This window comes from Oncorhynchus gorbuscha, linkage group LG18 (genome assembly GCF_021184085.1).
Source record: "Oncorhynchus gorbuscha isolate QuinsamMale2020 ecotype Even-year linkage group LG18, OgorEven_v1.0, whole genome shotgun sequence".
NCBI classification, from domain to species: Eukaryota; Metazoa; Chordata; class Actinopteri; order Salmoniformes; family Salmonidae; genus Oncorhynchus; species Oncorhynchus gorbuscha.
The window spans coordinates 24,693,215-24,712,440 of NC_060190.1; the positions used below are offsets into that span (position 1 = coordinate 24,693,215).

The 19,226-nt window shown below is 45.3% G+C and overlaps 1 protein-coding gene across 3 annotated transcripts in view; it reads right to left on the reverse strand.

The window, feature by feature from the left end:
- Positions 1-19,226, reverse strand: part of LOC124003403 (plexin-A1-like) — a 328,475-nt gene that overhangs the window by 6,220 nt on the left and 303,029 nt on the right. For 2 of the 3 annotated variants that reach the window (XM_046311635.1, XM_046311637.1), the window contains exons 21-29: positions 16,136-16,284; positions 14,057-14,313; positions 11,493-11,559; positions 10,455-10,601; positions 9,968-10,127; positions 9,647-9,750; positions 4,032-4,128; positions 3,478-3,668; positions 975-1,144 (exon numbers count right to left, since the gene is read on the reverse strand). In XM_046311635.1, coding sequence (XP_046167591.1) covers positions 975-1,144; positions 3,478-3,668; positions 4,032-4,128; positions 9,647-9,750; positions 9,968-10,127; positions 10,455-10,601; positions 11,493-11,559; positions 14,057-14,313; positions 16,136-16,284 — 1,342 coding nt within the window. The remainder of the gene's footprint in view (positions 1-974; positions 1,145-3,477; positions 3,669-4,031; positions 4,129-9,646; positions 9,751-9,967; positions 10,128-10,454; positions 10,602-11,492; positions 11,560-14,056; positions 14,314-16,135; positions 16,285-19,226) is intronic. The other variant, XM_046311638.1, reaches the window with a different exon arrangement.

The following is a 19,226-nucleotide window of genomic DNA, read 5'->3' on the forward strand; positions in this document are numbered from 1 at the left end:
CTTTGCTGCCTCAGGGCCTGGACAGCTTGCGATCATCGACAGAAAAATTAATTCCCAAGTTTATCAAGACATTTTTCAGGAGAATGTTAGGCTATCTGTCCGCCAATTGAAGCTCATTAGAAGTTGGGTGATGCAACAGGACAACGACCCAAAACACAGTAAATCAACAACAGAATGGCATCAACAGAAGAAAATATGCCTTCTTGAGTGGCCATCAGGGTCCTGACCTCAACCCGATTGAGATGCTGTGACATTAACTTCAAGAGAGCAGTTCACACCAGACATCCGAGGAATATTGCTGAACTGAAACAGTTCTGTAAATAGGAATGTTCCAAAATTCCTCCTGACCGTTGTGCAGGTCTGACCCGCAACTACGTAAAACATTTGGTTGAGATTATTGCTGCCAAAGGAGGGTCAAACAGTCATTAAATCCAAGGGGTTCAAATACTTTCCCCTCCCTGCACTCTGAATGTTTACACGGTGTGTTCAATGAAGACATGAAAATGTATAATTGTTTGTGTGTTATTAGTTGAAGCAGACTATGTTTATCTATTGTTGTGACCGAGATGAAGCTCAGATCAAATGTCATGACCAACTGATGCAGAAATCCAGTTATTTCCAAAGGGTTCACACTTTTTCTTGCCACTGTAGGAGGACGTGCTCATTGTAATGGCTGGAATGGAGTAAATGGAACAGAGTCAAACGTGGTTTCCATATGTTTGATGTATTTGATGCTGTTCCATATTCCATTCCAGTCATTACAAATAGCCCATCCTTCTATAGCTCTTTCCACCAGCCTCCTCTGTCCCTAACACTCACCCCCAAACACTGCCAGGAAAAACACTATTACCCAACTTCTCTCACACAGTGTCACATATACTCTCTTAGACAACCTGCCTCACATACACTTGCTCTTCCTCCCTCTGTCACGCACACACCCAACACGCATGCACAAACTGCCCTGACCCACTCACCAGTTGCTCTTCCACGTGTGCCGTACGTCCGAGTCGGAAATGGAGTGCTTATCGGCCTGCTCGTCCAGGAAGTCAAACATGTACTTGATGGCGAGTGGCAGGGCGCTACCTCTGTGGGCCGTGCTGAAGATAGTCTCAAACAGGTCGTCCACAAACTTCTGCAACGTACCCTGGGGAGACGAGAAGGAAGATGGTGATGAATCACAGACCTGGGTTAAAAAAGTATTGGTTTTCTTTCAAATACTTGGAGCATTTGATTGAGGCTGCTTGGAGAGCCAGATTGGCGGGGTGTGCACTCTGCAGAGGAATGCACTTTTGGGAAGAATCGAAAGTATCAGGCACTATTACAATAAGATGAAACTACACTTGGCCAAGTCTCCTGTTGTCCTCCCACTTGCGTTAATGATTAGAAACACTCCAACCCCCATATTCCGAACCTTGCACTTTTCTACCTGAAGTAACAATGGAAATCACAAGATAATGAGAAAAGAACAGGGGAGAGATATTGCAAGGGTGAGCAGAAAACGCCTTAATGTAGTTAGCGCCTGTAAATGACTGCATGGTATTGTGGGGCATTCTGCGCCTGGTAGATGATATGCTACAAACAAGGCATGGAGGAGAAGAAAGTAACAGGCTGTTGGTTAATAGCATAACACCGGCTCTAGTGCTTAATACTAGTGTCACTAGCACCAGTCTGAGTAAAACATGGGCTGGGCTGCATTCACATTGTGGAACGATCAGATAGAAACGAGAGCCTTCTACCTGCGAGAGTAATTCAATCTGGAATGTTCGGTACGACGCACCCTTACGAACGCAACTCTGGACAGAAAACCTGGGCCCGGTTACTTGAAGGAATGCACATTTTTGTTCTAGCCCAACACAAACCAACTCATCTGGAAGCGCTTGATTCAACCAAGGTGTTTTATAGCTGGGCTAGAACAAAAATATGGACATCCCATTAATCAATTCAAACACTGCCTTGAGGGTACCGATAAAATGTTCTAGGTCCTAGGAGAAAGCAGCCCCCCCCCCCCACCATCCCCCCTCGCCCGGGACCCAATTCCAGCTAACACCAAACAGCTCAATAGCCAAAGGTCAGGCTGCTAATTAAGACACAACGTAGCGTTTGGGAGCTGCACCCCCTCATGCAAAAGGTTATGAAAAATGTTAATGAGCCTCTGAGCCAGTCGCCTGGGAAACAAAGGTCAATGAGCGAGCTGGCTGCGGGAGGAAAGCGGTCCGAGCTTGGACAGTGGGTGTTGTTTTTCTTTATTGGAGGAGCTATCCCTCCTTTTATAGGATAGCTGTCGGCAAAGTCATTAATATTCATCAGTTACGTTGGGTGATTGGTTGAGCCTTCTTGGGTGTGAACCGTCATACAGACGCGCTGCAAAGCCGCCTGTTTAGCTTCCTCGCCGGCATTAGCAGTAAGCACCGAACGACTAGGGAAACCCAGCTTAACTCTTCACCAGTGAGCTACCAATATATTTTAGTTCCACTGCCTGATCATTCATAAAACGTGTCCACTAGTTGTTATTTTTACCTTTCCACAAACTGTCTATTGCTTGATATGAGCAAGTTGACCAAAATGCATCAAAGAATAAGACGATTAGTTGGCTAGATAGGGTATAACACGGGGAACCGGGATCCCGGTACATTGATTTAAACCGGTGTTGAGCCTAGGGCCTCTATATAGACTAGGCTATTTTCCTATCATCCCAATCCCACTGAAACCAGAAATTGCATTAAAAATTCCTAACTTTAATCTATAATCGACGGGTTGCATTATCAAAGCACGCCTCGCCTATGCATGTCAAAATAAAGCCATAAAATGTCCCCTGCTTCTCTGCGCTGTCTCGTATTGCTGCCAATATGAGCGCTTCGGTAGAGAATGTGTGCTCAAGAAACGGTATGAGAATAGATATGGATATTTTGTTAAACAAAGTTGGTCCCCACCTTGATATTTAAACAATTTCCACTCTTCATCTCTCCATTATTCATGAGCAGATATCTGTATAATCATCAACTTGATTTAGCCAAATAGGAGATATTCTGTCATTCGTTGGAGGTTATCTCGCAAGCTTAGCAACTTTGGTCATTTGACTCTCGTTTGACTGCCGTTACAAAGTTTGCATGTGGTGGATATACTAGCTATGAGTTGAACATATGTGGCTGAAAATGAACTAGTAGCCAGTTGTCGTTGCCCATGGTGGAATCATATCTAACCAGCTGGCTCCTGAAGCCTATGTGACATGTCTATGTGCCCATGAACTCCAGAGCCGAGACGCAGTTTAGCTAATGTCAGCCATTTTTTTAAATAAGAAAACATGGCTTATAAAGGGCTCGCTAACAAGCCCTTTTCGGTGACGATGTTTTTGGGGTGCAGGAATATTAGTCATTGAAGTTCGTGGTTACAACTAGTTTTAGATACGAGGGGAGAGAAATTGTCTGCCATTGTTTTGTGCAATGCTGTGGAGAGGGGAAGTGTCTAACTTTGTTTTACCTTGGTGGCGAGCAGGCGGGTCAGGTAGATCTCAGAGACCATCTTGCTGCCGCGATCGCCCTCACGCTGGTCCGAGTGGTCGTGGTTTTTGACCAGGTGCCACAGCTTGGTGCCACTCTCTAGGTCGGGCGTGATCATGGGGGTGCGGGAGCGCAGGCTGTCTGGACTACTGGCCGTCCTCAACATACTCTCTGGACGGGAAGATGGGGTAGAGGGGACATGGTTCGGATTCAGATGAATGTATTATGTGACATTTGATAGAGATGGGATATGAGAGGAAGAGAGGGGATCAAGAGAGGGGGGAGGGGGTAGTCTCTAGTCACTTACATCACTCTAAAACCTTACTGTCAAGACTTGGCACGCATGCATCATTTTGATTGATATTTCTCATGTTTAGCAGTGCTTTCTGAAACATATTCACAGAAAAGCACAACACCTCTTTCCACTAATTGGTGTTTTGTCCAATCAGATCTGAAAATTGATTGGTCAAAAAAACAGTTAGTGGATAAAAAAAAAAATAGAATTGGGCTGCCTGTCTAAACGCAAACACACACCGTATCTGCTGAGTGACTTGGTGAAGGTGGAGGAGTTGGAGATGTTGTAGGCAGAGTTCTGCTTGGGCACCAGGGCAATCACTGAGCCATCCGTCACCTGGGAATATAGGCAACATCAAAACAGTTAGAGATATACACTCACCGGCCAGTTTATTAGGTACCGTTCACGGAAATTGATCGCTTTTTAAGACAGTGAGTCACGTGGCCATGACTTGCTATATAAATCAGGCAGACAGGCATCCAGCTACTGTAAAATGTAACGCTATAATGGGCTAAATGAGTGACCTAAGTGACTTGGAGCGTGGTACGATCGCCGGTGCCAGGCCCGATGGATCCAGTATCTCGGAAACGGCCGCCCTCCTGGGCTTTCTGGGTTTCCAGAGAACGGTAAGACAAACAAAAATCCTCCAATCAGCAGCAGTCTTGTGGGCGAGAATTGCGGTTCCGTCGTCCAATCTGCAGCAAATGCGTGATGCCATTGCGTCAGCATGGACCAACATCGTTAAAGAAGTATTTTCTGTAATAAAAGCCCCCCCCCCCCCCCCTCATTGCAACAGACTCTTCGGTACCTGATAATTTATTTAGTGTTGTTTACATTGCTTCAAATGATCCAAAAAATGATATTGTAAACAAACAGCACCTGTTTGGCATAATATCCATGCAGCACCTGCTCCTTACCTTATTTTTCTTGATCAAGTATTTTTTGTCAAATTCATTCCACACATTTGACTTCCCCTTTACCCCCTGAGCAACCAAACATTCCCCCAATTTCATGTTTATTTGTCACATGATCTGCATCCATTTTGCTGTATTACGGTATTCGCTGTTTGTTATTACCAATTTATGAATATGATTATGACGTGTTATAAGTCAGGCCCTATTGGTCACGCGCAGGCGATGCATACATTAGTCACGTGAAGAGAGACATAGGGATCGTTTCCCCGAAACGAGGGATTTCGGTAACATAACTTTTCAGTCAGAAATGGTTGTGATTATGATTTTTTTCATTTGACCTTTATTTAACTAGGCAAGTCAGTTAATAAAGAACAAATTCTTATTTTCAATGACGGCCTAGGAACAGTGGGTTAACTGCCTTGTTCAGGGGCAGAACAGATTCGATCTTGCAACCTTTCGGTTACCAGGCTACCTGCATTATGATGCAGCTTCAGCAACACAGACAGCATGATAAACACTGCTGATGTTCTGTACTGGTCACTACAGCAGGGAGGAGAGCAAAATAGACAACGAGTGCTAGTCACACAGTCTCTAACTGTTATTTAAAAAACAAAACATTTTTACAGTGCAGCAAGTCTCAGGTCGACCCAGCACAATCAAATCAGTTGCGCTCCGGCTCCCTCTAGTCATCTGTGTGTCTTAATTATTTCATCAAACGCTGCTCTTAAAGCATCAGACAAGCTCAGTGGATATAGCGGATTTGGTTCCAAACACAAAGGATGTGTCTATATATGGAAAAATGCACGTTTGGAAAAGACTTGGTCGACCAATTCTTTTTCTTTTTAGTCGGAGTCAGTACTACAAATCCCGAAGCTCAATGACGGATGTTGTTATTGGTGTGACAGCAAAAATGTGTTTATAATCAGTAGACAAGTAGCATGAGAGTTGTTTCACGAAACGAGTCCCTTTTGCGTCCCTTTGATATCTGAAGTAATTGTGCACCATTATTGTATTTGAAAAGCCTGTTATATGAAGTGAAGTGCCCTTTATTATGGACCACATGAAAATGCAATAAATATGATTTTTTTATATGAATAAAGACTTGCTAAAGGGCCAAAATGTTGGAATGTCCCTCGGAATTCCCTGAACATTTCTACCCACTTAATCTCAAAGCTTCTCCAAGTTTTCACCGTCATTGTAAAGTCCGTTATTTTGTTACTTTGGGAAAGTCATTCCTGGAAGATTATTATTTATTTAATGTGATTAGTGATTCATTTTCAGGTAAAACAAAAACAAAACAACAACCTGTCCCTCATTTTGAGGTCAAGCATGTTAATTAACGTGACCTGAACTCAAATTTTTATATGGTAAAACTATTTATTTTTAAATACTGAAGAAAAAAACCATTGAACATCTACTAGTCAAATCATAGTGTAAAAGCAGGTGAGCTGGTTCTACTGTTTTTGGCTATTTTCTGGTGTTTTTAAGTGGGTTGAGCATAACACAGAAACCATGTTCCCCATAGACAGACATTTTTTAATATACAATTTTATCTTTTTTTTGTGAAGCTTGCATTCAATTGCCCCTCCCTGTTGCACACAACGCACTTCCATTCCCCCTGTCACAAGAAGATTTATGGCTGATTTAAGATTAAGATGCACACATTTTAAATGGTATATCGCATTTGTGCATCTCGAAGTGATGTTCTATCATTGTGTTCATTTGGGATCTATCGCATCCTACAGCTGTCCCAGAGAATGTTTGGAATATTTATTTATTGCACAGAGGAACAAATTGACCAATAGAATAGGTCAACTTTTGTGCTATGGGGGATAATAAACCGTCCCTTTTTCAGGACCCTGCCTTTCAAAGAAAATTCACAAAAATCCAAATAACTTCACAGATCTTCATTGTAAAGGGTTTAAACACCGTTTCCCATGCTTGTTCTATGAACCATAAACAATTAATGAACATGCACCTGTGGAACGGTCGTTAAGATACTAACAGCTTACAGACGGTAGGCAATTAAGGTCACAGTTATGAAAACTTAGGACACTAAAGAGGCTTTTCTCTACTGACTCTGAAAAACACCAAAAGAAAGATGCCCAGGGTCCCTGCTCATCTGCGTGACCGTGCCTTAGGCATGCTGCAAGGAGGCATGCGGACTGCAGATCTGGTCAGGGCAATAAATTGCAATATCCGTACTGCAATACGCCTAAGACAGTGCTACAGGGAGACAGGAAGAACAGCTGATCCATCCTGGTTTATTTTAACAGCACTGAGATATCAGCTGATGTATGAAGGGCTATATAAATACATTTGATTCGATCATCCTCGCAGTGGCAGACTACGTGTAACAACACTTGCACGGGATCGGTACATCCGAACATCACACCTGTGGGACAGGCAACAACAACTGCCCGAGTTACACCAGGAACGCACAATCCCTCCATCAGTGCTCAGACTGTCCGCAGTAGGCTGAGAGAGGCTGGACTGAGGGCTTGTAGGCCTGTTGTAAGGCAGGTCTTCACCGGCAACTATGGGCGAAAACCCGCCGTCGCTGGACCAGACAGGACTGGCAAAAAGTGCTCTTCACTGACGAGTCGCGGTTTTGTCTCACCAGGGGAGATGGTCAGATTTGCGTTTATCGTTGAAGGAATGATCATTACACTGAAGCCTGTACTCTGGAGCGGGATCGATTTGGAGGTGGAGGGTCCGTCATGGTCTGGGGCGGTGTTTCACAGCATCAGCGGACTGAGCTTGTTGTCATTGCAGGCAATCTCAACACTGTGCGTTACAGGGGAGACATCCTCCTCCCTCATGTGGTACCCTTCCTGCAGGCTCACCCTGACATGACCCTCAGCCATACTGCTCGTTCTGTGAGTGATTTCCTGCAAGACAGGAATGTCAGTGTTCTGCCATGGCCAGCGAAGAGCCCTGATCTCAATCCCATTGAGCACATCTGGGACCTGTTTTGATCGGAGGGTAATGGCTAGGGCCATTCCCCCCCAGAAATGTCCGGGAACTTACAGGTGCCTTAACATCTCACAGCAAGAACTGGCAAATCTGCTGAAGTCCATGAGGAGGAGATGCACTGCAGTACTTAATACAGCTGGTGGCCACACCAGATACTGACTGTTACTTTTGATTTTGACCACCCTTTTGTTCAGGGACACATTATTATATTACTGTTAGTCACATGTCTGTGGAACCTATTCAGTTTATGTCTCAGTTGTTGAATCTTGTTGTGACCATACAAATATCACACATGTTAAGTTTGCTGAAAATAAACGCAGTTGACAGTGAGAGGACATTTATTTTTTGCTGAGTTTAGATTGACATAGGCTAGTGCTTTTGCTGTTCGTTAGGCCTATTAATCATGTTGGCTGACAAAAAGCCAACATGCACCTTGGATCTCAATAAGAGGTTGTGTCCCCGATGTGTCTTCATTCTTCATTCACTTGTAGCCGACTCTTAGCTGAAATGCTTGTGAGCAGGACCCGATCACTTGACAGACATTGGCTACATCTGAGAGAGCCATGTGAGTGAGAGGTGCATCTTAGCAAGGCAGCCGGGAGAATGGAATTATAATTAGCCTATTATATTCAGCCCAAGGGCACAACGGCCACTTTGGCTGCAAAAGGCATGGATTTTTTTTAGGGGGCATTATGGCCACTCAAAGGGCATGCCGCCAGGAAATTTGAGGTCTGGTGTGAATATTATCAAGTGCTTGTCAAATGGTGAATGAGAGACTGATGAGCTGTGTGCAGCTTGCGACTTTTTTTCAAATCATCATTAGAGTCCCATCATGCAGCCATAGAATGTATTAAACATCAACACATATAGCCCAACGTTTGTACTATTAAAGTTGCATAAATAACTGTAAATTAGCATATAGGAGGACCAGTTTCTCTGTTAACCGCTCAACACAGAATAGCTGCATGTGTGCACTTGCTTTGAAATCGTTTGGAGAAAATATCCTTTTTATTTTAGTAAGCTATGATACATTGAATTCCTCATACTATAAAATAAAATAAAACATGTATGCCATGGGAATTCCAAGTAAATCTTGTCTGCTAAATGAACTAGTGTAGCACACAGTCTTATCGCATAGCCAGATCAGGGCCTAAAATAAGGACAACTCAGAGTATGCTATTCTGTTCTTCTGAAATATACTACATTTTCTTCATATCATGCTTCTTTAGACCTGTCTAAAATACATAATTGATTTATTGTGATGGTGTAGGCTATATTAAATTTTTAAACTTAAAAAATATATGTAGATGTTCCAACAGTCTGCATAAATGGCTTGTAGGCTATGCGTGGAAGCCAGGAGATGCTAAGCGTGTTAATGTTAATTTACAGTCAATTACTGTGAGACCGGCAGTTATTTGCTTGACAATCACCGGCAGACAGATTTCATGACCGCCACATCCCTATTCACACCCCTTGACTTCTTCCACATTTTGTTTTGTTACAGCCTGAATTTAAAATGACTTAAATTTAATTGAAAAAAAAACAAATTAATAAAAAATTAGAAGCTGAAATGTCTTGAGTCCATAAGTATTCAACCCCTTTGTTATGGCAAGCCTAAAAATAAAAAATGTGCTTAAAAAGTCACACAATAAGTTGCATTGACTCTGTGTGCAATAATAGTGTTTAACATGATTTTTGAATGACAACCTCATCTCTGTACCCCACACAAAATCCTAGAGAAAAACCTGGTTCAGTCTGGGAAATTGGTGATATGACACCCATGAATTTGTGGCTGCAGACACCAAGTGATGTTCGAGTGGTATCCTACGTCGATGCAGAACATTTTCTGTAAATCTGTAATTGTAAAGTATAGACTACAAATAAAATGTAATTGACTGACTGATTGATTAAACGACATGACTTAGTCAACTTTGAGATCTAAACCTAAAGCATGAGAGACTTGCCTGGTAATGGGCCAGTGTGTTGAGTCTCTTCCAGTCGTTGTCTATCTTGGTGGTGACGTCCTCGTCCTGGAGGATGATCCGGGCCATCCTTCCCTGACGCCACTCTGAACACAAACATAGGGGACAGAGAGAGGGGTGTTAGTGTGTGTGTCCGTGGGTCTGCATGCACTCATTTCTGTGTGTGTGTGTGTGTGTGTGTGTGTGTGTGTGTGTGTGTGTGTGTGTGTGTGTGTGTGTGTGTGTGTGTGTGTGTGTGTGTGTGTGTGTGTATGATGCATACACAGGTGTGTGTGTGTGCTCATAAGTGTGTGTCCTCCTCACCTAGGTCCATGTCTCCAGCCTTGGGTCTCTGGGAGTAGGGACTGCCTTTGTACACCGCGTCCAGCAACTTCTCCTTCACCTGAGTCACCGTGTCACAGTTCAGCCCCTTCACCGTCACCTCTGGGGCATTCTCGTTCTCCGGGTTCACACAGTGCAGGGTCTAGAGGGTGTGTGGTGTGGGGGTAAAGGTCAAAGTTCAGTTTGGGAGGGGGGTGTCACAGGACTAGAGGCTTGAAGCAGAGCGATTCGTGTGGGCATGTGAGGTGACACGGTGATACACGACAGTTCAGCTACTATGTTTCATATGACATATTAACCCATATTACACTGTTATGCCAAGTCGCTTTATTGATGTCTATGCTATTCTAGCTACTATATTACCGAGCCAGCCAGACGAACGGTTCTCAGGGCAATGAATTGATGCAGTGAGATAATGTCAAAGTGTTCTGTTTACTTTTGTGATTCAAGCTGTGACTGCGGTACTGACCAGGGTCTTGTAGTCAATCTGCTGTCTAATGAGCTTGTCCTCGCTGAGGGAGTAGCGCGCCTCTCCTGTGATGGAGTCTATAGGCCCCTTCTCCATTTGCTGCTTGATGGCACAGTACAGCATGAACAGAGGCTCGCCAGCACACTCCTACACACACAGGGGCAAAGGTGAGAGGTCACTTACACACATAAATGCTCTTGCAACATGTCACTGATGCATACACACAACACTCATTTCGGTATTTCGGAAACAATAGGAAATAGAGTGGTCTTCAAACGCAAGACAACAAGTATGCTCACTCACTTGAGAAAGTCAAGTTTGATAATGCAAGAAAGGTCAAATTAGTGCAATCCAATGTGCCGTTAGCCACAGTGCCTATGGCACTGTTAAACGATAAGGTCGTAGCAAGCCTCCCACGGCTATTTGCATGGTGACAAGTGACCCACTCCCGGGTAGCAATTTCTCCCCTGTGCATTTTAACCCGGGGAGAAACAGCATTTAATAGGGTAGAACGTTTCAAAATGTACACTCAGCTTGGGGCCAACGTTGAGAGAACGCTAGTGGCAGTTGATGGAGGAGTTACCAGAAGGTTAACGAGTCAGGAGCGAAAAAGCACTCTGCTGCGTGAAAGGTGTCAACGAGGCAATGAGAGGTTGGCTAGCGGGGCCTCTGGTTTTTCTCCTTTCCTCGCCTTGTTCCTTTATCGTTCTGACTTCTGCCGAGCATAGTGATTCTCACCTCCAACTCTTGCTAGTCTCGTGCTAGTTTATCCCCCTGGCTTCACCTTTTTCTCCATTTCCTCAAATTTCTCTGCTCCTTCCACCCAGCTGGTTCTTTACCTTTGCATGTTCCCTCTCTTTTCCTTGAGACTTGAGTAGACGTACCAATTCAGAGCAGAAGAAAGCGTTTGCAAAGGAAAGCAAAAACAAGCCTTTCTTATTGGTCAAATCCAGGTCGTCCTTCCCTGTTTCAGTTAGTTTTCTTCACTTTGGTGCCTAATGAACACGAAACATGTGCTTGCGTCCCTGACAGACTTACCTTGAGGAACTTGTAGAGGAGGAATGTGAACCAGTTGGTGAGCATCTTCTCAGCCACCGACTCAGTCCTATGGGGACGGGGGGAGGAAAAGGAAGATTGAGAGAAAAACGTTATCTTCTGGAATGACAAAGGTTTAATGGCAACAACATAAATCAACACTTGACTGGCAGAGGAACGACTGTACAAGGGTTGGAGATTTTGGAGTGAATTCTGCCTTCTTCCTCCTAGTAACAAGTGACCAACCTCCCCTCGGGCTAGTAACAGAGCAAATACACACAATTTGTCCCTGGGAAAAGGTATTTTACATGGAAGTTCACTTCAAAGAGCTTAACTTAAAATTATTCCACAGAATGCTGGTAGGCTATATCCTTCAACCCCCCCCTTCTCTCAGCACACAAACAAATTAACTCAAATAACAAAACCCACATTTCTTTTTCAAAGCAAACCCAGCAATCTTCATTAAAAACACAGCAATTAGTCTAATTCGTTAACGTCTCTTGCTAATCACCAACCTGGCTCGTAATGAGGAGCCTCCAGAAAGGTTCCCCCCTCCAGAAAGAAAGTTAAAAACACAAGTAATTAAAAGGCATTGTAATTAACGCGACTTACTACATTTAATTTGTTAACAGCAACGAGGGAAGTGTGTGTGCGTGCGTGCGCGCGAGTGTTTGTGACACGGTATGAAAGGAAGGGACTTAAGGGGGGAAAGCTTTGTTTTCTCACCCCACCCCCTCCTCTGTCCCTCCTTTTGGAATCAGTGCTGCCGTCCCCTGAATAATACATTCCCAGAGACTATGATTACTCAGAAAAGGATGAATCAAGGATTGTGTGTGTATGTGTGTGTGTGTGTGTGCCAGCTAGCAGGTTATCCAGGGTTGAGACTGGGAGCAGAGATTGTGAGAAGAAAAGTCATGAAGTCTTTTTTTTCTATCCTAGAAGTCTGTTCAGATTTGTTTGATGTGGGCAAAATGTGTTCTTTTCCCTTCGCATAGATGAGAGGTAGATGGATTGAAAGCAGAGTGGACCAGGAAAGAACATGCTTTTGGCCACTACCTGACCTAATACTTGGGGACTGGTGAACACCAACTCCTTACAAATCTGGTGTGTGTGAGTGAGTGAGTGTGAGTGAGTGAGTGAGTGAGTGAGTGAGTGAGTGAGTGAGTGAGTGAGTGAGTGAGTGAGTGAGTGAGTGAGTGAAAGTGTGGGCATGTGTGCGTGGATGGAAGTGTAGTATAATTCATAATGAACATGGAAAATGTTTTGGAATAGTGTCGTCTAAAACCTAAAAAACACCAACACACAAAGGGAATTCTGTAGCTCAAATATGTGTGTCATCTTCATAACCAGGACAGTATATGTGCCACATTCCTCCAGCGGGGCTTTTAGCAACATCATGCCAATTTCACCGCCGCAGCAGACTGGCTCAAAGTCATCTATTTGATTCGATTTTAATTACATATCTCTCAATGGAGAGGGAAAAACATCCCCTTTTCATGATTTCATGTTTAATTCCTGTGTATCATTTCTCTCTTTTTCGCTCTATCCCTTTCTTCATGTCTCTCTCTCGGTCTTACCCAACTGATTACCAGTCTCGGTCTCCCCTGGGATATTTCTCCCATTTACTCCCTTAACATTCCATTCTCTCGCTCCCCAGTGCCGTGCACTCTCTCTCTCTTGACCCTCCTCTACCTCCATCTTTCTCTGTCTGTAATCTCTCATTCGTCCTCCCACTAGCACTAGTCCCTCCCTCCCTCCCTCCCTCCCTCCCTCCCTCCCTCCCTCCCTCCCTCCCTCCCTCCCTCCCTCCCTCCCTCCCTCTCCTAGTCACCTTTGTCATTCCCTCTCTTTCCATACTCCACAAACGCTTTCACACTCTCCCCATCTCGCAGTCTTCCTCCCTCGCTCTGTCTCCCTGTATCTCTCTCCCCTTATCCCCCCCCCCTCTTTCCCTCTCATCCCCCCCCCCTTCCCTTTTTCCCTCTCTCTCTGTCTGGCTCAGTAGTCCTGTCTGCCCTGTGGCTGGCTGAGTGGCTGGGCCTCCTGTGGGAGTCAGTGGGTGTGCTCAGGGGTGTAATCCTTCCTGACAGAGACAATGCTGAGGTGGAGGAGAGGGGGAGAGAGAGGAGAGGTAGGCTACAGTTACTGTCCGTCAACCGCGGCCCTCTTTAGTCTAACACAGGTTAGAGTGGATAACTGATAACTAAAGTGGCTAAATGATAACAACAAATGGTTAACCACTAAGCTATGGCAGATCAATCCGCTCTCTTTCCTTTCTACCAGGCTCACTTCTACACCTCATAGGCTACGCAGATAGGGTGGGTTGGGCTAGCCTAACACAGGCGGAGCGTACCGTCGAAGGAGAACCGTTGGGGGTGGTACTCACTTTCCAGGTTCTTGATGATTATATAGCAAAGCCCAACCCAACCACACCCCAACCTAAGCGGATCGCACCTTCTGAGAAGCAGCTTGGGGTGGTTCGTGCTCTCTGGTTCCTAACCCTCTCTCCCCCCACTGCTACACAGATAGACCAGCCCAACACAACACAACCCAATGGTGGACCGTACCTTCTCAACAGTAGCTTGGGGTGGTTCTTGCTCTCCAGGTTCTTGTCAATTAGGTCTGAGAGGAGCTGTTTTAACACCCCTGTGGCGTACTCCATCTCGCCCTGGAGCGCAGTCATGACCAGCGACGCCACGTTGCCGCGGTCTCTCATGGAGAAAGAGCGTTGAGCTTCTAGCGTGCGGATGAAGGTCAAGAGGAAGTGCTTCTTGGTGAGCAGCTGGCCAAACAGGGTGAGAGCCTTCTCCACATTGGCCTGAACCTATCAGAGAGAGGGGGCAGAGCAGTCTTTGAGGTACAAAAGACCCAATATCACAGACGCCTGGTCGCGGACACAGGCACAAACTTGCACACACACTCTCCATGAAGCTGTATGAATCAAACAACTACCACCCCTCCCCCCAATAGAACACCAGGGTATTTTGAAAGCAGCCAGTGGTGGCTGGTATTGGCGCACCACAGTTGAGGCTAATCGCACCTGGGATACAAATGAAAATCCGATGCTAGGCGCCAGACAGATGTGCAATACAGTTCATAGCTAGTAGATATGCCGTCTGTCACGCTCCTCTCTCTCCTCACCCCTCAGAGCTGATGACGTACAATACATGCACCATACAGAAAATGCATCTTCTTATAAGTCTATGTATGTATGCACAGTTGAAGTCAGGAGTTTACATACACCTTAGCCAAATACATTTAAACTCAGTTTTTCACAATTCCTGACAAAATCCCCTGTCTTAGGTCAGTTAGGATCACCACTTTATTTTAAGAATGTGAAACGTCAGAATAATAGTAGAGAGAATTATTTATTTCAGCTTGTATTTCTTTCATCACATTCCCAGTGGGTCAGAAGTTTACATACACTCAATTAGTATTTGGTAGCATTGCCTTTACATTGTTTAACTTGGTCAAACGTTTCAGGTAGCCTTCCACAAGCTTCCCTCAACAAGTTGAGTGAATTTTGGCCCATTCCTCCTGACAGAGCTGGTGTGACTGAGTCAGGTTTGTAGGCCCTCCTTGCTCACACATGCTTTTTCAGTTCTGCCCACAAATGTTCTATGGGATTAAGGTCATGGCTTTGTGATGGCACTCCAATATCTTGACTTTGTTAAGCCATTTTGCCACAACTTTGGAAGTATGATTGGGGTTATTGTCCATTTGGAAGACCCATTTGTGACCAAGCTTTAACTTCCTGACTGATGTCTTGAGACATTGCTTCAATATATCCACATCATTTTCCTCCCTCATGATGCCATCTATTTTGTGAAGTGCACCAGTTCCACCTGCAGCAAAGCACCCCCACAACATGATGCTGCCACCCCCGTGCTTCATGCTTGGGATGGTGTTCTTCAGCTTTCAAGCCTCCCCCTTTTTTCTCCAAACCAAACAATGATCATTATATCCAAACAGTTCTATTTTTGTTTCATCAGACCAGACCACTGAAATTGTGATACAGCGAGGTATAAGTGAAATGATCCGTCTGTAAACGAATGTTGGAAAAATGACTTGTCATGTACAAAGTGGATGTCCTAACTGACTTGCCAAAACTAAGTTTGTTAACAAGAAATACGTGGAGTGGTTGAAAAACGAGTTTTAATGACTCCAACCTAAGTGTATGTAAACTTCCGACTTCAACTGTGTGTGTGTGCTCGTGATAGTATTGTAATAGGTTATAGGCCATGCTATCTTGACCTGATGACGCAATGTGGCGCAGTTGAGTGATCGATACGTAACCTCTCTTGGGTGGTGAAAATAATGGAATAGAATGGAAGAGTGTTACATTGAATGTGTGAGCCCTGTTTCTCAGACTCTGGACATGCTCTGGCCATCTATCAGTCTCAACGTTTCCACAGAGTGTTAGAAAGGGCTCCGGAGCCCGTATTCACAGTGTTCCAGAGTAGGAGTGCTGATCAAGTGCTTATTAGATCATAATAGGCCAATCAGATTCTATTAGGATCAGGAGGACCTGATCATAGATCAGCATTGCTATGGGGTTACCATGGTTTGAGTTCAAGCCCCCCCCCACGAGAATTACATCAACCCTTAAGAGTCCATGCATAATTGGAACCCTGGGCGTTACTGACCCGTACCTCCATCTCCTTGAGCACGGGGTGGTCCTCGATACCGGGGAAGAGGACCCTCATGGCATAGGTTCTGTAGTCTAGGAAGGGGATGCCAGCTCCGTCCAGCTCCTGGGTCAGCTCATGGATGTCTGTCTGCAGCTCGGCAAAGGCTTAGGAGAGAGAAGGGAGGGAGGAGTAGAGAGGCACAAGGATAGTTAATCTATTGTTAATGTGCGTACAGAATGGCATTGACAGTTTTAACATTGGTCATGTGTTAAATATGTGTCTGTGTTGTTGTAGGATAAAAGCGAAACATTTTGGACTGATTTTACGTGAACTTGGGTAGAGTAGAGAGTACACCAAGAGCTGGAAGAAATATGGACACACACCTACGCAAACACACATTTCACCTCTCTCCCTACCGCAGAGCTCCCCACGCAGCAGAGTGGCCGCATGATATATCTTAGTGTGTCCCACCGTTCATACACATTCTGCTCTCTACATGAGTGTCCTGTGACCCATTGTAGGTCCCCTCCATTTCTTTCAGTGGCATCTAAAGTCGGTGGCCATGACGTGCTTTGAAAGGCTGGTCATGGCTCACATCAACATCATCATCATCATCATCATCATCATCATCATCATCATCATCATCATCATCCCTGAAACCCTGGACCCACTCCAATTTGCATACCGCCCCAACAAATCCACAGATGACGCATTCTCCATCGCACTCCACACTGCCCTTTCCCATCTGGACGAAAGGAACACCTATGTGAGAATACTGTTCATTGACTACAGCTCGGTGTTCAACACCATAGTGCCCACGAAGCTCATCACTAAGCTAAGGACCCTGGGACTGAACATCTCCCTCTGCAACTGGATCCTGGACATCCTGACGGGCCGCCCCCAGGTGGTAAGGGTAGGTAACAACCAACACTGGAGACAATCAGGGGGTGCATGCTTAGTCCCCTCCTGTACTCCCTGTTCACCCACAACTGCATGGGCAAGCACGACTCCAACACCATCATTAAGTTTGCTGACAACACAACAGTAGTAGGCCTGATCACCGGCAACGATGAGACAGCCTATAAGGAGGAGACCTGGCAGTGTGGTTTCTGGACAACATCTCCCTCAATGTGAGCAAGACAAAGGAGCTGGTCGTGGACTACAGGAAAAGGTGAGCCGAACAAGCTCCCGTTAATATTGACAGGGCTGTAGTGGAGCTGGTCGAGAGCTTCAAGTTCCTTGGTGTCCACATCACCAACAAACTATCATGGTCCGAACACACCAAGACAGTCGTGAAGAGGGCACGACAACACCTATTCCCCCTCAGGAAACTGAAAAGATTTGGCATGGATCCCCAGATCCTCAAAAACTTATACAGCTGCACCATCGAGAGCATCCTGACCGGCTGCATCAAAGCCTGGTATGGCAACTGCTCGGCATTCAACCGTAAGGTGCTTACTGCCCAGTACATCACTGGGGCCAAGCTTCCTGCCATCCAGGATCTCTACACTAGGCGGTGTCAGAGGAAGTCCCCAAAACATTGTCAGAGAGTCCGGTCACCCAAGTCATAGAATGTTCTCTCAGCTACCGCACAGCACACGGTACCAGAGGGCCAAGTCTAGGTCCAAAAGGCTCCTGAACAGCTTCTACCCCCAAGCCATCAGACTGCTGAACACTAAATCAAATGGCCACCGGACTTTTTACATGGATAACTTGTTCCACCACACATTGACTTGGTACCGGCACCCTCTGTATATAGCCTCGTTACTGATATTTTGTTGTGTTACTTTTCATCTTAGTTTGTTTACTTTGTAAATATTTCCTTAACCGGCGCTGTCGGTTAAGGGCTTGTAAGTAAGCATTTCACGGTTGTATTCGGCGCATGTGAGAACTCTGTGTGAATAACCTCTCCGTCTCTTGTCGTGTAATCTTGACTAAAGAAACTCCACAAACAAATAAGGAAATAAATAAACACAGTCTGATCGATCTCTCGCTCACGTATCGTTTTTCTCTGTCCTTCTTTATCCACCTCCCTGTGACCCCCCCCCCCCCATATCGCTCTCTATCCATCTTACCCGCTCTCTGTCCCTTGATCCATCTCTCCTTATGCCCTTTTCTCCGTTTCTGTGTCCCCTCATCTCTCTCTATCCATTTCTACCTGTACCTCCCTTTCACATACCCTCCTACCCTCTATCCATCTCTCGGTTGCTTTATCACACCCTGCCTCTTGTCCCTCTATCCATTCGCACCTGTATCTCCCCCTCTCGCTATCCATCTCTCCCTTCTCTGTGGCTCTATCCATCTCTCCAGTCTCTGGGGCTCTATCCATCTCTCCCTATCCATCTTACCCATCTCTCCCTGTCGCTCTCCATCCATCTGTGGTGACTGTGGGGGACAGACAAGGTGGTGACCCCTGGATGGACAGTGTGGCGAAGATGGCGGCCAATCGGTGTCTGTTGCCATGTGGCGCTGGGCAGAGATGGCCATTGTGATGACAGGGACCACAGCCCGGTCTCCTGCACTCTTGTGTTTTTTAACTGTACAATGCATTGTTACTAAGAATGCCTCATATCACACCAGTCTTGCCAGCCTGGGTACCAGTCGGTTTTAGCTGACATTACACTCAAGTCATTCTTTGGCAAATGACACAGAGTATAAGGAGTAGAATGTTAGATAAACAGACCGGTACCCAGGCTACAGTCTCGCTATCTTGTGAAAATATTTAAGCATGGGATGGGCTACTTCTAGGTTCTCTAAACTGCAGAGCAGATGCTGCAGTATGATTCCCCTTATGGTGCATTCAAATCTACACACTATCCAAATTTCTCACTCTCCTTACGGAATCCTAAAACCTCTCTCTACTCTCGTGCTCCCATTCTCTCCATCTATCTTTAAGGAAGCCTAAAATCAAATCTACTCTATTTCCACTCTCTCCCAAAACAGATAGACAGACAGTATCATTGGCCTCCCACCAGATCAGGAGTGTGCCAAATGAACAAATGTTAATGTGAGAGCACGCGTTGCAGACACCTCCCCCTCTCCCGCCCTCTCTTTCCTTCTCTCTCTCTCTCTCTCCCCAGCTCTTCCACCCCCTTTTCATATCTCT